This window comes from Erythranthe guttata, chromosome 2, assembly GCF_056151865.1.
Source record: "Erythranthe guttata isolate IM_541 chromosome 2, IM_541, whole genome shotgun sequence".
NCBI classification, from domain to species: Eukaryota; Viridiplantae; Streptophyta; class Magnoliopsida; order Lamiales; family Phrymaceae; genus Erythranthe; species Erythranthe guttata.
This window is the reverse complement of record NC_142534.1, coordinates 222744-240874: the sequence shown is the minus strand read 5'-3', so window position 1 is coordinate 240874 and position 18131 is coordinate 222744. Positions and strand designations below refer to the sequence as shown.

Genomic DNA, 18131 nt, shown 5'->3' with positions numbered 1-18131 from the left:
CCCATTCTCAAAAACTTGGTTGATCAATGATCGGAGTTTGCAGCATTCAGCTGTCACTCTCAGCGCGGCCGGTTTCCGCCGGCTTCCGCCAACTTCCGCCGTTAGTATGTGTGCTAACCAAACAAGGCCAGCGGCTTCTCTCCTCCATCGCCACCAGCGAACAGCCATCAGCCGCCATTAGCTTGCTCCGCAAATTCGTGGCCTCATCTTCCAAACACGTGGCACTCTCCACCCTTTCCCATCTCCTCTCCCCCTCCACCTCTCACCCTCGTCTCTCCTCCCTCGCATTTCCAGTAAGTGTATCGATCTATATACGTTTTCTCTTTATAATTGTTACCCACATTGGCAGCTAAAAAAATGTTTTAATCGATTTATGCAATTTGCAGTTGTACGGAATAATCGAGCAGGAATCGTGGTTTACCTGGAACTCTAAGCTCGTCGCAGATTTGATTTCGTTGTTGTATAAGGCAGAAAGGTTTGACGAAGCGGATAATTTGTTTGGTGAAACAGTTTCGAAATTAGGGTTCAAAGAACGAGATTTGTGCACGTTCTACTGCAATTTAGTAGATTCTCATGCTAAGCACATGTCCGAAAGAGGGGTTTCGGATTCTTGCACACGATTAAAACAGCTGATTTTGGCTTCATCTTCCGTTTATGTGAAGCAGAAAGGGTATGAATCAATGATTGCTGGATTTTGCGAAATCGGATCGCCTGATAAGGCTGAGAATTTGATGGAAGAAATGAGAGAGAATGGGCTGAAACCGTCTGCATTCGAGTTGAGAACACTTGTCTACGGATATGGACAGATGGGATTACTTGAAGATATGAAGAGAAGTGTTGGTCAAATGGAGAAGGAAGGGTTTGAATTGGATACAGTGTGTTATAATATGGTGCTTTCATCATTCGGTGCTCGAAATGAGTTTCTTGATATGCTCTTGTGGTTGAAGAAGATGAGGAATTCGGGCATACCCTTTTCGATTAGAACTTATAATTCGGTTCTAAATTCATGTCCGACGGTTATATTGTTGTTGGAAGATATGAAAAGTTTGCCTCTTTCGGTGAATGAGTTGGTGGATAATTTGAAAACTGGCGAGGCGGATTTGGTGTTGGAATTGATGAAATCGGATGTTCTTGATCAGGTAATGGAGTGGAAGTCAACGGAGTTGAAGCTGGATATGCATGGAATGCATTTGAGTACTGCTTATTTGATACTCCTTCAATGGTTCAAGGAGTTGAAAGTGAGGTTTGGTGATGGAAATCACGAAACTCCAACTGAGATTTTGGTGGTTTGTGGGAGTGGAAAGCATAGTTCTAAAAGAGGAGAATCGCCGGTGAAAGTTTTGGCGAAAGAAATGGTGACGAGGATGAAATGCCCGTTGAGGATTGATAGGAAGAATATTGGGTGCTTCATTGGCAAAGGAAAAACTTTCAAGGATTGGTTGTGTAATGAGGATTCCAACAAAAACCCTGCAGAAATTATCAAGGCACAAGTATAAATAATTTGATGCAATGTCACTTTGAATTTGTTTTGGAAAAGCATAAAAGTTGATCAATAGACCCAGCTAAAACATATTTTTGCATTTGTGAAGGTATTAAAAATCAAACAGAACCGGAAATAAAAAGGATAGGCATATATACATATTTATAGATGAGAAGATGTTCTGGAGTTGTTTGTTTATCAATTATACTAAGGATTCAAAAGAGAAGTACCTAAATACAAATTTGAAGATACAGTGGTAACCAAAGTACAGCAAAATATCCAGCTTCTCCAGTTTTCAGCATGATTTTTGGGGCAAGACACAGAGAAACCTGGCAAATAATTCAAATGCAATACCATGAGAAAATTAGTCAAGTATTAATTTTCTCCATGCTTTGATAGGTGATCAAACAACACGAATCAAAGTTGGTTCTTAGAAAATAAATAGTTAATGGTAATTTCTGAAGAATGCCAAAATATCAGGATTAAATATAATGATTTTGGATATATAATTCGATTGAGATGGTATGTACCTAGAAGGGGAACTCTTCAAAACCAAGGCATCCACCATATATACATCTTTCCAAGGTTTTTGAGGGAAACTGCTTCTGCAATTAGACGGCGAGCTTGTCCTTCTACAGCGAGAGGCAAAGATGGTGCTGCTCCTACACCAACCACAACTCCTTGCAGACGTGCTTCTATGTTATTGATGGCTCGCTAAAATTCCAGGCAAAAGAAAAGCAGGTGTTACCAAAATTTCGTCAAACTATGACGATTATGCGGAAATACCTAACTCAAACTGCATATCTTTAAGGAGAATTGCAACTCAGAATGTCAAAGAAGATCATAGACTCAAACCTGTGCATATGGATTTTGTACTTCAGTTCCACTAGACTTGTGAGATTTAGTCCATTCCACAAGAGGGTCATGAATAAAAGTCTCCAAAACATTCATGAGTGTCTCCTTATTCGCCCTTAGAATTGCAAGTGTAATCTCACAAACCTTCAGGTAGGTGCCCTCATATCCAGTGATGCCCAGCCCATCAATCATGTTCTAGATAGCCAACAAAAGTAAAGGAAAATGGTCAAAATAAAGCCCTTACGATGAATATTTTATTAAAAAATTCCAAAAAATAAAAAGTAAACCTGCAAAACTTATTTCCCGACTGAATAAGATCAAGAGTTAGAAAATAGGAACAAAAACATAAAATTACGAAATTTCCAGCATCTATATGTGCAAGAAAGTGGATCTTGCTATCGCTTATATAAAAAATTTCCATGCTTATGTAATTCTTACTCAGTTTCTACTTATTTGTGCCCGTCTCCCTTACCTGTGTCAGTCGGAAAGGCACCAATTCTGGCTTATCCAAATCGAGGCCTTTGTCAAACAAGCAACTAAAATCAACATGGACACAATCTCCTGTGGTAGAGTCAAAAAGAATGTTTTCACCATGACGATCCCCAAGGCCAACAATGTGCCCAACCATTGACCAAACTGCAGTAGTATGTGCATAGGCAATGCGAGCCCTAAACCACATAGCTGGTTCTGAAAATGTGTTCAAAAACCATTTGTGGAAAGCTGGAGGGAACATTGGCAGAATTTTGGTCTTTAGCATTTCATCTTCTGGCATTTTACCTTGTGATTGATCATAAATACGTTTAATTTGAGGATTTGTTTTCTGTCTATCAAACTTTCCACCACTTGTATAGATATCCTGGATAATATGTCGGAGACCACGAGTATGCGGCACCCACTCCACCATACCGCAATCTTCTGTCAATGGTACCACAGCAAATGTACGAATATAAAGCTTCCGACGACGACTTTCAGGGCTTTTGGATAGTAAACGGTTTATCATTGCATTGAATTCCATCATACGTGCATCTTTTCTAAGGTCATCCTTTGGTTTACAGAGAAATGGCCGTTCAGTTCCATCACTACCCATCAGAACGATCTGCAAAATTTAGAAGGCAGTTTCACATAAATAGCCGAAATCAGTCAAAAGAACAGTTCCATTCAGGCATCCCAACATCTAGATTATGGAACTAATCAAACTAATGGACTAAAATAAAATGCTAGCAGTCACTGTCTCACTTAGCATAAATTCAATCTCAAGAAATTAGTTCAATTATGGTAATCTAATCAAGAAAGCCTCTTCAATAGGGAAAGAATGAAAGTAAATGAAATATCAAAGTTCTGAAATCACGTTAAGAAATTTGATGTCGATTTTTTTTTTGTTTTTTTTTTTTTTTTTTTATGTGAGCGGCAATAAATTTGAAATAAAAGATGAACCAGAGAAATTAAAAGGACGAGAGAAAAGAAGAAAAAGAGAGCAGCCAAATGAGGTCCTACTTTCTTTGGACGCTGAAGTGATGATAGAATTTCAGCCTCATCTGCTATTCCGGATATTGTTGGCAAGTCTGAATATGAAAATATATCAGATGTACCAGACTCAGTCAGATTCACATCATATGAAGGTAGGTTAACAGTAAGAGATTCTCGGGTTGGCATTACAATTTCCACAGGCATCATCCTCTTCAGGGCACTAAACTCAGTTAAAATGTTGATTGTCCTCGACTTTGTTTGGCATGGATGGAAGCATAACTTGATCAGATGATCTACTAAGGTAGCGAATTGCACAAACATAGAGTTAGGTCCTCCTTGACTGGATCCTTTTCTGGCAGCTTGTATAATCTCTGCAGCAGCCGCTCTTCTTGAAGGAACTGTAGATTTTGTAACAGCTACCATGGTCCAAAGGGCTTGCTGGGGATACTGCCGAAGAACTGAAGTAATGATGTGCTTCACCAAGCGGACAATTTCTTCATTTTGGTGGCAAATCCTCGACACCAGTTGAGGCAAGACAGTCAACCATTGGTAGGTCGGCAGGCCGGTCAAACACCCTCTCATGACTCTCATGACCTAAGCAAGATAAGGAAAATTAACAAAAAGTTGAAAATAATTATTAATAAAGTTTTAACTGGTGAAATTATTACATGCGCCTGAACATTCTTCATATCTTTACTGGATTGGGGATTGCTTCTGTAATTAATGCTCCCAAAGTCAAACCATAATGTCAACAACCTCGGCAGGGCCTGGAATAGATTATTGTGACCCCTGTGAAGCCCTTTGGCATAACACAACAGCACTTCTGGAAGGTAAGTCCACCACTTCTCTTCAGAATTTACATTTTTAGATGCAACATCGCCTATTTTAGACGACATTGATCTCACAGATTGGTCGTTACTGTCTTCTTGGCGTTTCCGAGCATCAACAAGTACTTCGTCATAGTATTTCGCCATGTAGAAGTATCCCTTTTCCCACTTTGGCTGCAATTCCTTAACCCTAGAATATAGATTGGTCACATCTCCCTTCTGCTTTTGCCCAGTGTAATGGATCCACCTTGAGTAAAGGAGTAGTGTCTTTGCTACATTTAGATTCTCATTCGTACACCGAGTATCAGATAGCAGAGGTGGAGGATTCACAGGAACCACAGAAAGGCTGGTGATTGATGATATAACAGCAGGGCCAACAACCTCTACAGGCATATTGAGAAGGGATTGTTGCAGCTCTGCAATGGCGCCATCGGTCTGCCTGGTGCTCCACATAAGCTTAGCCTTCTCAATGTGAACATTAGGTGCTCCTGCGACCTCGGCTTCCAAAATTGCTCGCTTTGCAGTTTCATAGTGACCAGCTGAACGACAAAGCTTTGCATATTGTATCCAGCAATTCCCAACTTGAGCACCAAAACCACTGGCACTAAAAACAAGTCTTCGGAAGGCCAAGAGTGGCTCCCTTGCCCATAAAGATGGTTGGGTAAGTTTCAGTCGGCTTTCCCAGTTTTCCAGTGTCCTTGAGAATTCTGGTTCGTCTAGTCGGAATCTCCTCCCCAAAAAAGAATCACCATTAAGAAGAGAATTGAAATCCTCAAGCTCTCGGAGCAAGTGAAGCTTCACAACAAATGGATATGCCCGTGCATAAGAATCCATCCCAGCAGCAGCAAGAGGAGCGATCAGAGCTTGTTTAGATAACGCAATTTTCTCTGCAACAGAAAACTGATCCTTTTTCATCATTGCCTGAAGAATCTTTGCAACATCCTTGTCGAAAAAAGCATTACTCTCAGAGCTGCTACAAAGTAGACCTTCTTCGTCAGCCCCACTGAGGTACTCACCCATCAATTCCCACTTCCCAAGCCTCCAGGCAGCTTGAACCCCTTGGGTACACCATGTTTTCCTATACTGAGGAATCCTAGAAACTAAACCATCTACATGAGTTACCATTGCCCGTAAATGGGACATGTTGAGCAAGCAGTTAAGAACATCGGACTGCCTCTGAACAGAAAAGGATTCCATCTGCAGAGCTTGCTCACAAGAATTTAAAACTTCAGCCCAGTTTCCTGCCTTTTTGTTAATCAGGAGATGGTCTTGTAAGCTTGTTGACTTACGTAAAGATGCCAGACCAGATAAGCCATCTGGCTCATCTAATCCACTATGTACTTGCATTAAAAATGATATATCTTCATCCTCAAAAACACCGCTCTTTTCGGCAGCAGGGTTGAAAGCTCCCGATTTTTCCCGCACATAAGACTCAAAGTATAATAAAGATCTTGCATAAGCCTGACACCTGAATGAGGCCTTAGCAAGGGTAATCTTAGGAATTGCACCTAGGAGTTCTGAGACATGTTTGCATTGTGTAAGCACTTGGTTTGAATCCTTCAGAAGAGCCATACTCTGGTCCTTCAACTTGTTAGCTTCTTTCTTAGAGTTGGACGACTGAAGAGGCTGGGAAAGGGCAAGTTCTTGCTCAACATCGTCCACCCATTGGCCTAGATTATCGAGAAGAGTAAATACAGCTTGAATGCACACCTCACTTTGCCCAAAATTAGTACTATGAACAGCAGGAGTGCTACTATCTGAGGTGGCTGCATCAAGAACTGATAAAATTTCCTCTGTTATACCACTGCGTGCCTCCTCAGTACCATCACAAACAGCATTAAGAACCAAGTAGGGCAGAAGATAGATGGCTATTTGCATATCATGACGCACTATACCTCGACAAGCATTAAAAATTGTAGACCGAGAACCAGTGGCATGTGCAGTTAATTTTTTGATCCAAAAATATATCCATCTTCTGAATGACATCGAAGGCCGGTATATAGGACCAGAAGCAGCTGAATCTGAAACATTGGGGAGTTGGAATCTTGACGTTAAGCAAGGGGCTATTATCTCTTTGACATAATTAGAGAACCGGTCCCATAATATCTGGCCCCTACCTAACATCATTTCACTGCAGTCATCCATGCCCCTGCTGGAAAATTTGCCCACCTTCAGATGTTGTTTGCCTTTAGTCCGTTCTAAAACATTCTCATCAAGCGATGCCTCACATCCTGCAACTTTTAGCAGCTCCTGAATAGCCAATGCAGCTGAATCTTGAATGATGGTATCAGGTGCAGCTCTGAAAGACCTCGCCAGATGTTTATGGATCAACTCGAAAATCAAATCATCATCAGAACATGCAATCTTAAAGCGTGTGCTGGAAAATCCCTTGATTTTGGCAGGATCTATAGCACCAAGGGATCCAAGGCAATCTGCACATATCAGCTTCAACCGCTGTCCAACTGAAGTCCTAGACTCCTCTGCACATCCTTTTAGCAGTGATGTTATCAAAGAACTCATTACATCCATAACCAAATCCCCTTCCTTTGTTAACAAAGCCATGAACTCCTCCCTTTTCAGGTTCAACAACTTGCTTAGCTCAGATGCGACCATGTATCTCACATTCAAGTTTTCATGATTTAATCCCTCCACAACACCATGTAATTGATCTTTCAGGGTCATCAACCCACGTGCTTCTTGAATCACCTTGTTCACTTCTGACAGGGCAGGAACATTGGGTACAGTAGGGAATTCACGGATATGCTGCTTCAAAATATCCTTGTTCTGAACCACGAGTTCTTCCAATATCTCCACAATCTTACTATTCATATGGGAAGATGAACTTCCTGTCTCTCTCTCCAAGAAAGGCACGAGAGCAGCAAAAACTTGAGAAATGACATGTTCAGTGCTAGATGGAGACAAAATAGCTAACTGCTTTAAGAAGAAATGCAATACAGAAAGACCCTCACGCTGAAGCCATTCCTTATGGATAGCATGCATGAGAAGAACCATAATTTTTGGTACATATGTGCTAAGATGGGAGCCCATCAATTTAATCAGCATCTCTATCCGTCTGATGGCTTGTTTTTGCAATGATACATCCTCTGCATGAAGCATTTTTCTATCAATGCTATTCAGCAAACCAACAACATGGTTCCTCAAAAATCCTGGAAGATCTTCACTACCAGTAAGAATTTTCGCAACTTCTTTAATCATACGAGGTACCCGACCTAACCTGAAAAAAATAAGTGTACCGCGTGTGAAGAACAGAGCTTGTAATAACATAAATGAAATTCATAAAGGAAGTACAGAAGATACAGATTCCACAAAGAAAACAGTAAATCGGTAGCCTAGAATAAACAAACCTTAAGGTAGAGACCCTCAAAAGCATGATCCTTTAAATAGTACTCTCATCCTAAATTTCAAATTAGTGATTACATGTCACTTGCAACATTTGTACCCCCCCCCCCCCCCCAACAACAAAAAAAAAAAAGAACTTTATACGCAGTTTTTTCGATCAAGTACCTTTTACTTATTTCTTCTGCATCGTCAACATCCGTAAAGCATATAAGTTCATCTAAGAGTGCAGGTAAAGCAGCTGCAAAAATTTCTTGACTATCAGATCCAGTATGATCATGGTAGAACTGCAAAGCGGATTTCAGTTCCAGCCCGTCAGATTGATGAAGAGCAAAAGCAAGTACTTTGGGCAGCCAATTAACAATAAGTTGAACCGTATCTGTCTTCAAACACTTAGCCAACATATCTAACGTTGCTAATGCTTGTTTACTATCATGCTGGAGGACCACAAGTCTGGGAAGAACAACAGGAATCATCCTCTTGACAAGTTCTTCAGTTTCAACACCAAGAACAGCTGCTGAAAATTCTTCGATCATTTTTGGCTGATTGGCAAGCCTCATACATAGATAATCATACAATTCGTTTTGGATATGAAGAACTTTAGCTAGGAGTCCTTCAAGTCCCCCTGTGTGATGTAAGCAGCAAGATCTGTTTATCAACTTTGAGGCGATTAGCCTCACTGTAACATAAGGATTGCCAAGCTGATCAATCAATAAAATAAGAGAGAACAAAAAGAGTTGACTATGACTATCAACAGCTTGCATGATTGTTGCTGCCGTTTCTATAAGGGTTTCAAAAACCAGAGGATCCTCAGCAGCTGCCAAAGCATGTTTTATTCTGTCCATGAATCTCTGCTCTTTAGATTTGTTTGGAGCTACATCCTTACATAAAAAAAAATATTCCAAAATAGGCTCCTGGAGGAAGAAAGTAATCTGCGAGCCAAATGCTTGTCTCACATTTTTGTTCCTGTGAAGGAGTAAAAAATCTACACATTTTACCCATTGAGATCTTGTCTTAAGCAAAACATCTTCAGTTCCATGCAAAAGAATTCGCTGAATCACTCTTACACATGCAACTTGAACTTCTTCTGATGATTCATCGTAGAGGAGCTCAAAAAAGAGAGACTGCAAATAGGTATAGTCACAACCCAAAATAAAATCTTTTTTGCGTATGCTAGGCAAAGGAACTGTTGAACATGACCCATATTTGACTGTGGCACTGCTGTCACACTTTGAACACCAAATCCCTTGCAGCAGATGATCTATAGGCAAGTCATTTTTCTCCTTGTCATTCTGCAAGTATATTTTGCATTCTACTTCCGGAAGTCCAGCTACACCATTGCAATATCCGTATAAGCATGCCAGATAACCAAGAGAAATGGGAATAATTTTCTTGACTTGCTCATTGTTCTCTTTCTTTAGGGTCCTGTGAGAGAATTGACAAAAAAAGGGACCTGTAAACACTTTATTTCGTTTTCAATAGCATGCAATGAGCTCAGATACTTGCGTGTTCTCAGTTAATTAAACAGACATTCTTCACTTACTCCAGCCTGGTAAACATATGTGTCAGAAAATCAAAACCAGAGAATACAACAATCACTGGCATAGAGATGACAGCTTCAATTCTAACTTCTTCTTCTTTATCATGAAGTGCCAAGTCCAGAACATCGAGATCCACTCCATGCAGTGTTATACTCCCAATCATGGACATAATGCGAGATGAGAGACATTTTGCCTTGCTGGGAGGATGAGATTCTATTACTGAAGGAGCATAGTTCCACGGAAGCTTTAGCACTTCTCGCAAGAAATCTCCAATATCATCAGCTTTTTCAAAGATCATGAGCATATCCTCTTTAGCTAGGGAATCATAGATGAAACGGAACAGGTTTAATAATTAGATTATATGAAATGATACATCCCAAAGTGATAGCAGCAAATAAACATAACCAGGCTTTTATTACGAAGCAGCATCCGGTGATTACTATAAAGTGTCACTATTATTAATCGTTCAGAACATCGTTTTAATATACCTTTCAACAGAGCACAAATTCTAATCTAAGAAAAAAAGGGGTGTTGAATGAAAGAAAGGGAAAAAGAACTCTTGACGCAAATATCATGCAGTGATCGATGAAAACTGAGTTCACATAACACTTACATTACCTTGCAAAAGCAGTAGGCTATGAACTGCTTCAAAGAAGATGCATAGATCAAGAGGAAAGGGAAGTTCTTGCTCCGTCTGCAAGATTTATTAAACATTAAACATCATAAAATGCCAAAGGTCAGATTATAAGGAAATTCAAACGAAAGAGGTGTGTGAGTGGGGAGCAACCTGCTGGGACATCCAACCAATCCACTTGCACATCAGCCTAAATATGCAAATGGAAAGGCTGGCATGAGGGTGTTCAGAAAAAACGATACATAGTGTGCTAATAGCTGTCAGTGCAATTTCTGTCCTCAATAAATTAGAGTTCTCCCCGGGAGGTTTTAGACTCTCAAGTAATAGATTCAATGAGGTACACATATAATCAGCATATTCTTTTTCTCCAACTCCAGTAAAACTACTAACAAACTTGCATATATCCCGACATGTAGCGCCAGTATCTATCTTTTGGCGCTTTGTTTCCAAAGTTTCTCTATCCTGAACAGGTCTTTTGCCCCCAGTATTTGAGCTTTCATATGCATTAACTCTTGTCTCTGACAGACCAGTGTGATTATCACCAGTCACTACCCCTCCAATAAGATTATGACCAAGCCTGGAGACAGCAACTTTGAAGCAGTCTATTAAGTGAAAAGTGGACGGGGAAGAATAAAGCATAGAAATAAGACATTCTGGCCTCCAGGAATGCGGCGGACATGTTTTTGCAATTCGAACATATGCACTGCACAGGCCAGCCTGAAATTTTCAGGAGTAGAATCGTAAATTGCAGCCAGATAATTAGTTTTAAAAAGTTCATTGATCGATATTTATACATACATACAACTCCAGATACATAAGTATGTACATACAGTTATTGCTACAAAGCATATAAAAGAATAAGCTTAGGCACTAAAAGTGGTTTATGCACATATATGGCAGGAGATGTACATGATCATTCATATGCCAGATGTTCATTCACAAGTACCTATGTTATATAAAGAGGTGACAATGACAATGATATGCATGCCAATGATATCATTATTAACCTTGAGCTCCGAGCTCCTTGTCTTCAGCATTGACTCCGGAAAAATGTGCACTATATCAGCTGCTGTCGACCTGACGACATCATCAGGACAACCAGAATGCAAGGACTGAAGACATCCTCCTAGTAAAGAGTCGTAATCCGCACTTCTGTAATCAAAAAATTGTGGCTGTTAGAAAATAACCTACGAGAGACAGCTTCAAGAGCCAATGTTGATAATGAAGTGGATAGCTAGACAGATCATCAAAGAATGTGCATAAGTCACAGGCAAAAACAATCTAAAAGTTCCGGACAGAATAGAAATTTTGAAAGGGTTCTGCAAATTGGGATTCACTAAATATTTTAAAGATGTGACAGAATCAGAGAGTCTGGAGTTGCTTGAATAAAATTACAAACAAAATTATACATCTCAGCTTATCATCAGGTAGACTCCACCAGCTCAAAATAAAGCAATCAAAAGAAACCCGTTAGATGCATAGTTCATCAAACCTGAAAGCCGCTCAACCATGAAGTCAGTAAGATGACAGACAGAAAAGAATAATGATTCGGCTATGTACGTGGATAGACTTGATAGATCAAAATGTAGTTATAAACAGAAAACTCTCACGTGATGACATCTCATGGTAAATCTTGTTGATAAAATTGATTTTCTCTTAAAATTTTATACAAGGAGTTTGACGGCCATCACCACATGATCAAGAGGAGATAGTGACACGGCACTCTGTTTGTTTAGATGTTGACCAAGGGTATCACTGAATCAACTAAAACCCAAAAGTTACTACAATGGTAACTACTAATTGTTCTTTGTAGGCATTTGAGTTATAACAAAAGAAAATTTTAGAAAATGAACAATCATAAATTTGAAAAGGGGAAAAGCTAATTCTAGAGTTACAATCAATTGACATACCTGAATACTGAAACTCCTACAACATCTCCGCTTAGTATGATTGTCATTGATTGTATTACTTTTTCAGTTGGAACAATCTCACAATTTTTCCCTGCTCCAATGAGCCGTGCAAAGTCAAAACAAGCCTTCACACAACTTGAGAAGTTAGAAAGCCTATTGTAAACAGGCATAAAACATACAATACATAAAAGCAACTGAAGAAACTGGGAATTTGCAAATGTATCTACCTACCATGTGCAGATCATCATCTCCACAGCACAAAAGATTGCAGACAGACAAAACACAGGACGCATCCAAAAGCCCCTCAACATATAAAGTTCCTTCAGTTAAGCATTTATATAGAAGCTTGATGGCTGAAGTGGCAAAGCCTAAAAACCTTTCTTTTCCCGTAAGATCAACTAATATTCCTTCTCCATTGGTCGGCCTGTTAGATATTGGAAGATCTCGGAGAAGGGCAGGGGCAGGGTCATCGAGGATTCTGGCAAAAGACTCAGAGAAAGACTTCAACCACAATCTCTTTGGTCCTACTGACGTTCTCTCATCACAAATTGAGGCAACGTATGCGAGATCTACAACGGAAAATATGTTGATGGTTAAAGAAGAGAATTGAAAAGAGTCTGTCCTCAGATGAAATAAAGTATACTACCCACAAAAAAAGGTGAAACTAACTAGCGTACCATGGAAGGGAAACAACACACATTAATCAATCAAAATTATTAAGTTATCCTGATTCATAGGCATAGTAGAAGTTCTGACAGTCCATGTTGTGTACCTTCAGTTAATGACATAGTATCCATAAAGAATTGGCGGTATGCATCCCGATCACCTGTGCGGAGCAAGGATAGCAGGGATCCTATGGTCTCAAAAATTACTCCATGTCGTGAACTGCACAGATGCAAAACAACAATATTTAGTATTTAATCAAAGAGAATTTCTTCCAAAAGATATTAAATAACCAAAATTCTTGAAATCAACCACAAAATATATATATATATATATATATATATATATATATATATATATATATATATATATATATATATATATATATATATATCCTCCCAACTTTCAAGAACTTCACATCGGAGAAATATTATGACGGTACAGCTAGGTACAACGATTACCAAAAACTGTGGCAAGGAATTTAGTTACTCATTCCCTGATATAGGAGAAAAAAACATAATAAGTAATCAATTGACTAACCGAAATACAGGTTCAGCAAAGAAGCATAAAATGCGACCGATAACAGGAAGCACAGCATTCGCCTTCCCATGAAAGAAAACTCCCGGGAAATTCTTTGCTGTGTGTGACAATAATTTGAGCACTGCAATCACCTCCCTCTCTTTGGCTACAACATATTTGAATCTATTACTTTCAATAAATTAAAAAAAAAAATTAAAAAAAAAAAAAATAACTCCAAAAACTCCAGACTCTAACTAAACCTGGATAAAATATAGAGCAAGTTCACATACCGGAAGAAGAAGCGTCGATATAGGTCAGGATGAGATTGGGGAGAACAGTGCGGAATCGCGACTCCAAAACTTCGTCGTTTTCCTTGTTGAGAGGAGTTGACGACGATGCCGCTATGCGTTCTCGGAGCTCGTGCACCAGGCTCGACAGATTCGCCATTCGATCATTTACCCTAACCACAGCAGCAGACTCACTGTGTGTGTGTGTGTGTGTGTGTGTGTTCCTTTTGGTTTTCCCTCCTATTTCGAATCGGTAATTTAAGACGAACCGGTGTTCTGTATTTCGGCCCCGTTGCTAATTAACGGGCAACTTTTCATAATACGCTGTACTTCACTATTGAATCCGAATAACCTAAGCTAACCTATCAGGAATTCTACACGTGCCAAAATTGAAAGCCCTTTACTTACTTTTATTTGTTACTTTCCAAACAAATTTAAATAAAATATTCAATTGTTATTTAAACAGATAGTTCAATCAATTAAATTAAAACAAATAAAAAAAATTTGAACGAAACATATAAATATAGAATAAATGTCTCCAAGAGTGCAAGTAAGAAGAGAACTGCATCTACAAATTATTCAATTCAAATCCTCTAAAAAAAGGAATGTTAAAAAATAATTACTACTCAGAAAAAAACCAACTCTGCACAGCAGAGAAGAAGAGATGCAATCAAAAAACATCTACATTTCGCCGTCCTACGTTATTCTAATCCAAAAAATGAACTCAGTTATGAATTATGATCCAACTCTGTTCTATTAAGCAATGAATAAATAAATAAATAAATTTGTTTGAAAATGATTCTCAGTTAGGTAGAAGGAGGGGGAGCCCATGTAGAAGGGGTTCGGGTAGAGTTCAAAGGCGGCATTGCTCTAATGTTAATATCAATGGGGTAGAGACGGTACTCGATATCGAGCTCTTTAAATATCTTGACCAACTCTTCAACCAACACTTCTCTCCTTTTCCACTTCTCTCCCATGTTCTGATGATTCATTCGGTGCCTCATCCACACCGACATTTTCAGCATGTGCAGATTCTCCAAATTCATTAGCACTACCGAGGGTGCGGGGTACCAATGTTCGCTCTTGTTTTCGATGATACTGCAGTTTCGAACGTAAAATATTTTAATTAATAAACAACAAAGGCGCAAAAAGCAGTTCTTGAAATTATATATATATTTTTTTTTACCTTATTATTCTTTGCTTCATCAAGGCAATCTTTTCAGCTGGTGTAGCAATGTGTACTGAGAAATCAATTGAATCGCCCATATCTGGACTGCGATAGTAGTTGCTTATAGGCTTTGTGGCGAGAGTTACGTTTGGGTAGAGTATCTTCTGATTGTCGAATCTCAGAAAGACAGTTGTCAATATATTCATTTCTTCCACAACCATCTGTGGATTTCCAACGTAAGATCATTTATTAGAGGAAGAAAAGAAAAAAGGGAGATTGTCTAAGGTGGAAGGTTTCTTGATTTTTATTTTTTTTTTGTACCTGGACTCCATCAACTTCACATCGATCCCCGACATCAAAAGGGTGCATCACGAATACGAATATGATGGCTTCGAATATTGTTTTGCAGGTGTTTCCGAATATAAATGCCACAACCACAATCTGGGAGCTGATATAGAGCAGAAACTTGCTGGTTGCAATTTCAAGAATGACTAGGCAAATGACCAATATGATGATGCCAACTATGATGTTCACCATCTGATGAAGTTTGTCGACAGCTGTCTTTGTGTCATTCAGCGTCAAGGCTAGAGCTCTTCGTTCTATGAAGGCGTTGACCTAGAGAAAATCACCGAAAAAAATCAGGTAAAAAATCAATACATTATTAAAGTAGTGAAGGTGGTATCGGTAGTATCTCATACCACCCAATTTTTTAGGGATGCTTTGCTGATTTTGTCACTTTCAGTAGATCCTTCAACGATGTTCAATGTTTTCTCAGCCTCATCTTGTTGCAAGAAGCGCATCAGATCCTCGAGGTAGATGAACCTGCCAGAACAGAGAATTTATTTTGTGGAACTAAAATTGGATCGTCAAGAAAGTTTAAAAAAAAATGAAGCTCGTTAATATATTTCATAAGTGCATTGCATTGGATGAACATTATTAAATAAATCACGAGAAATGGTTACATAAACTCAATCATTTGCATTCTATGACATCATCTTAAGGATTTGACACCATAATGTTCACTAATTAATTAATGTTATATCATTTTAAGAAGTTCCCTAATCAAACACCAACATGGGCCTCAACCATTTTATACAAGTCTTGATTACTTCGCCAAAAGCATAATTATTTTCATGACAGCACTCCTCGGTTTCCATTAAGAGAGACCGTTAACGGTTGATCAATATAAATACGTTCCACTGATTTTACTTAAAACTTAGTGACGTAAGCACAACTAGTTAAATAGAAAGACTTACTTGGCCCTAGGCTTAGCCACATTTCTGAAAATTTTCCTAGCTGCACACAATGCCTCATGCTCACTCCTGATCTGTGTAGCAGTCTCATCACCTTCCGAGCTATCCAGCGCCCGTTCATCCAAAGTGGTCAAAACCCCTTTCTTGACAACTTTCATCAATCTCTTCATATTCCAAGCAGATACATTCTTATTATTTAATTTATGCAACTGATCAATCGATATCCCCTGATCATCTTCGCTTTTAGTAGCCTGATCAGGAAATTTGAAGCTCACCCCTTTTGGTGGTTTCGGGGGCAATCCCCCCCCACCCACAACATTGCCACCCACTCTCCCACTCTTTGTCGGTTGAAAATTTGGAGCCCTCAGATCAGGCGGCAAAGTGGCCCCCGCATTCTGAAGCCTCCAAATCTCAGCCATTGTCCTATCTTCTTCCTCTTGATGGTGCCTCATCTCAATCAATGGTGCCCCCGATAGTGTCTCGATCACGTACTGGTTGAATAAAGATTCTTGAATACGGTCGAAGAAAGTGCTGACGTGGAATGAAGAAGCAAGAACTTTCACCATAAGTGTTTTCACTAACCAAAGCAATGTTCCCACCAACATACACACCATTAACTTGTTCACATACCGTAGAAACTTGTTGTCACCTTCGACCTCCTTATCGAACATAGAGTGCCAAGCAATCAAAACAAGACCCAACCAAATACAGTTTTGAACCGCCTTTCGTACACCGTAAACAAAGTACAACACCCTTTTCCTCATAAAGAAGTTCCTCTCGATAAAGAACACAACTATCCTTATCGCCCAACCGGAAACCAATCTCCCACAGATCAAAACAAGAACCAGCACTTCCCACTTCCACAAACTCAGCCCCCTCATTTTTTTTCTCTTCCATTTCGAAATTGACAGAGTGGTCACCAAAGCTGTCACAATTAAGATAAGACTAATCCATTGTGCAATAGTCAGTGCATCAAATTTGGCCTTGGTGTACTCGTCGGGTAGATCCTCGGCGAACAAGGGGTCGTCCTCCTCTTCGTCTGGCGGCTTTGATAACATTCCGGAAGCTCTCCCTAACATTCCCGACTGCATTCGTGTGGACTTAATCATTCCCGATCTTCTATCCGGTACCTCCGGTGGGTCCATCAGCCTAGACCTGGTTTTCATCCTGCCTAAACCACTAAACCTTCTTTGAATTGAGGTACATCTCAATACCTGGCCGTCATTGCCAATACCGCTGTTGTTCGTTTCCAAATTAGCTCCCATATTCATGGATCGCCTCCTGTTGTGAACTCTTTGATTGTCGTCCTCGTCGGAGGAGGAGCCGTTGTTCTGCCAGCTCTTCCTCTGTTCGTCGGGGCCGATGTCGACCACATTGCTAACGCTGGAACTGGGGTTTTCTGATGAAAATTTCAGCTCCCTGGAGTTTGGGAAACTTTGATAGTTGTTGTTACGGTCGTCGTAAGGGGGGAAATTGTTGTCATCGGGGCGGAATTCGTCCATCTCCAAATCGACGTCGAGGCACAAATCTCCGCCGGAAGCCTTCTGTTTGTTCAGAAATTGCCCTATTAGCTTCGACGGGGGATCCTCCTGAAATTCGAACTGCGATTGTTGTTGCATGGACTTGTTCCCGTCGTCTCTCCAGAAATCGAGGCTCGATTCGCGGCAGACGTTCCTTTTGGTGGTGGCGTTGGTGTTGACGGCGGCGGGGGAGGGTTTATCGCTGTCGCCGCCGTCGATTTTGACAATGAATTCGGACTGTCCTGCCATGGGGTGGGGGTGGTGGTGCGGGTCGGCGGGGGTATCGGACGTGGATTCGCGGCTGTGATCAAACAAAATGGGCTGGTTCTCGTCGTTAGCGTGTTGCTGCGCGGCGTTGGTTATGGAAATTTTTCTGCCATGTTTGAAGGAATTAAGGGATTTGAAAGTTTCCCTGCATGAAGAGGAAAATTCCATTAGAGTTCAAAGCCCAATAAGGAAATATTCAATCGACAATGGATTTGTAGTTTTAATTATTTTTTTTGGATTGCTACGTAAAACTAACTGAAGGAGAGAAAGCTGCAATATCTCCTATATTTAGAGAGATGGTTATGATTTGTTTATGGTGTTTATTTATTTATTTGGAAATGAAATGAAATGAAATACATCTTTGGTGATTATTTATTCATTTA

The 18131-nt window shown here is 39.8% G+C and overlaps 3 protein-coding genes across 6 annotated transcripts; 1 reads left to right on the top strand and 2 right to left on the bottom strand.

The window, feature by feature from the left end:
• Window positions 1-26: 26 nt before the first annotated feature.
• LOC105957801 (pentatricopeptide (PPR) repeat-containing protein) lies at window positions 27-1582 on the top strand. The gene is made up of 2 exons (XM_012981766.2): window positions 27-293; window positions 387-1582. The coding sequence occupies exons 1-2, from the start codon at window positions 27-29 to the stop codon at window positions 1494-1496; spliced, it is 1377 nt and encodes a 458-aa protein (XP_012837220.2). The 3' UTR covers window positions 1497-1582.
• A 34-nt stretch (window positions 1583-1616) lies between these two features.
• Window positions 1617-13873, bottom strand: ATR (Ataxia telangiectasia-mutated and RAD3-like protein). Of its 4 annotated transcripts, none has more exons than XM_012981762.2 (16): window positions 13544-13873; window positions 13275-13419; window positions 12844-12956; window positions 12303-12640; window positions 12072-12196; window positions 11169-11313; window positions 10315-10878; window positions 10146-10221; window positions 9530-9842; window positions 8155-9411; window positions 4471-7864; window positions 3830-4396; window positions 2808-3431; window positions 2336-2530; window positions 2011-2194; window positions 1617-1809 (listed from the first exon to the last, which is right to left on the bottom strand). In XM_012981762.2, the coding sequence occupies exons 1-15, from the start codon at window positions 13698-13700 to the stop codon at window positions 2027-2029; spliced, it is 8181 nt and encodes a 2726-aa protein (XP_012837216.2). In that variant the 5' UTR covers window positions 13701-13873; the 3' UTR covers window positions 1617-1809; window positions 2011-2026. The 4 variants fall into 4 exon arrangements, with proteins under 4 accessions (XP_012837216.2, XP_012837217.2, XP_088677925.1 ...); XM_012981763.2 differs by having other exon boundaries at window positions 9530-9836; window positions 13544-13871; XM_088821799.1 differs by lacking the exons at window positions 12844-12956; window positions 13275-13419; window positions 13544-13873 and having other exon boundaries at window positions 12072-12162; window positions 12303-12417.
• Window positions 13874-14043: 170 nt separating this feature from the next.
• LOC105957802 (mechanosensitive ion channel protein 6) lies at window positions 14044-18093 on the bottom strand. The gene is made up of 5 exons (XM_012981767.2): window positions 15965-18093; window positions 15407-15530; window positions 15030-15323; window positions 14727-14929; window positions 14044-14638 (listed from the first exon to the last, which is right to left on the bottom strand). Exons 1-5 carry the CDS (start codon window positions 17914-17916, stop codon window positions 14347-14349), a joined length of 2865 nt encoding a protein of 954 aa, XP_012837221.2. The 5' UTR covers window positions 17917-18093; the 3' UTR covers window positions 14044-14346.
• Window positions 18094-18131: the final 38 nt, after the last annotated feature.

Bases quoted from the DNA above. Each gene is read 5' to 3' on its own strand.
- LOC105957802 (XM_012981767.2), bottom strand. From the start codon at position 17,916: ATGGAATTTTCCTCTTCATGCAGGGAAACTTTCAAATCCCTTAATTCC. The intron at 15,531-15,964 runs GTAAGTCTTTCT...CTGTTCTGGCAG, and splicing joins GTGGCTAAGCCTAGGGCCAA to GTTCATCTACCTCGAGGATC. The intron at 15,324-15,406 runs GTATGAGATACT...GATTTTCTCTAG, and splicing joins CATCCCTAAAAAATTGGGTG to GTCAACGCCTTCATAGAACG.
- ATR (XM_012981762.2), bottom strand. From the start codon at position 13,700: ATGGCGAATCTGTCGAGCCTGGTGCACGAGCTCCGAGAACGCATAGCG. The intron at 13,420-13,543 runs GTATGTGAACTT...AATATGTTGTAG, and splicing joins TATCGACGCTTCTTCTTCCG to CCAAAGAGAGGGAGGTGATT. The intron at 12,197-12,302 runs GTAGGTAGATAC...AGTTGTGTGAAG, and splicing joins GAGATGATGATCTGCACATG to GCTTGTTTTGACTTTGCACG.
- LOC105957801 (XM_012981766.2), top strand. From the start codon at position 27: ATGATCGGAGTTTGCAGCATTCAGCTGTCACTCTCAGCGCGGCCGGTT. The intron at 294-386 runs GTAAGTGTATCG...TGCAATTTGCAG, and splicing joins TCTCCTCCCTCGCATTTCCA to TTGTACGGAATAATCGAGCA.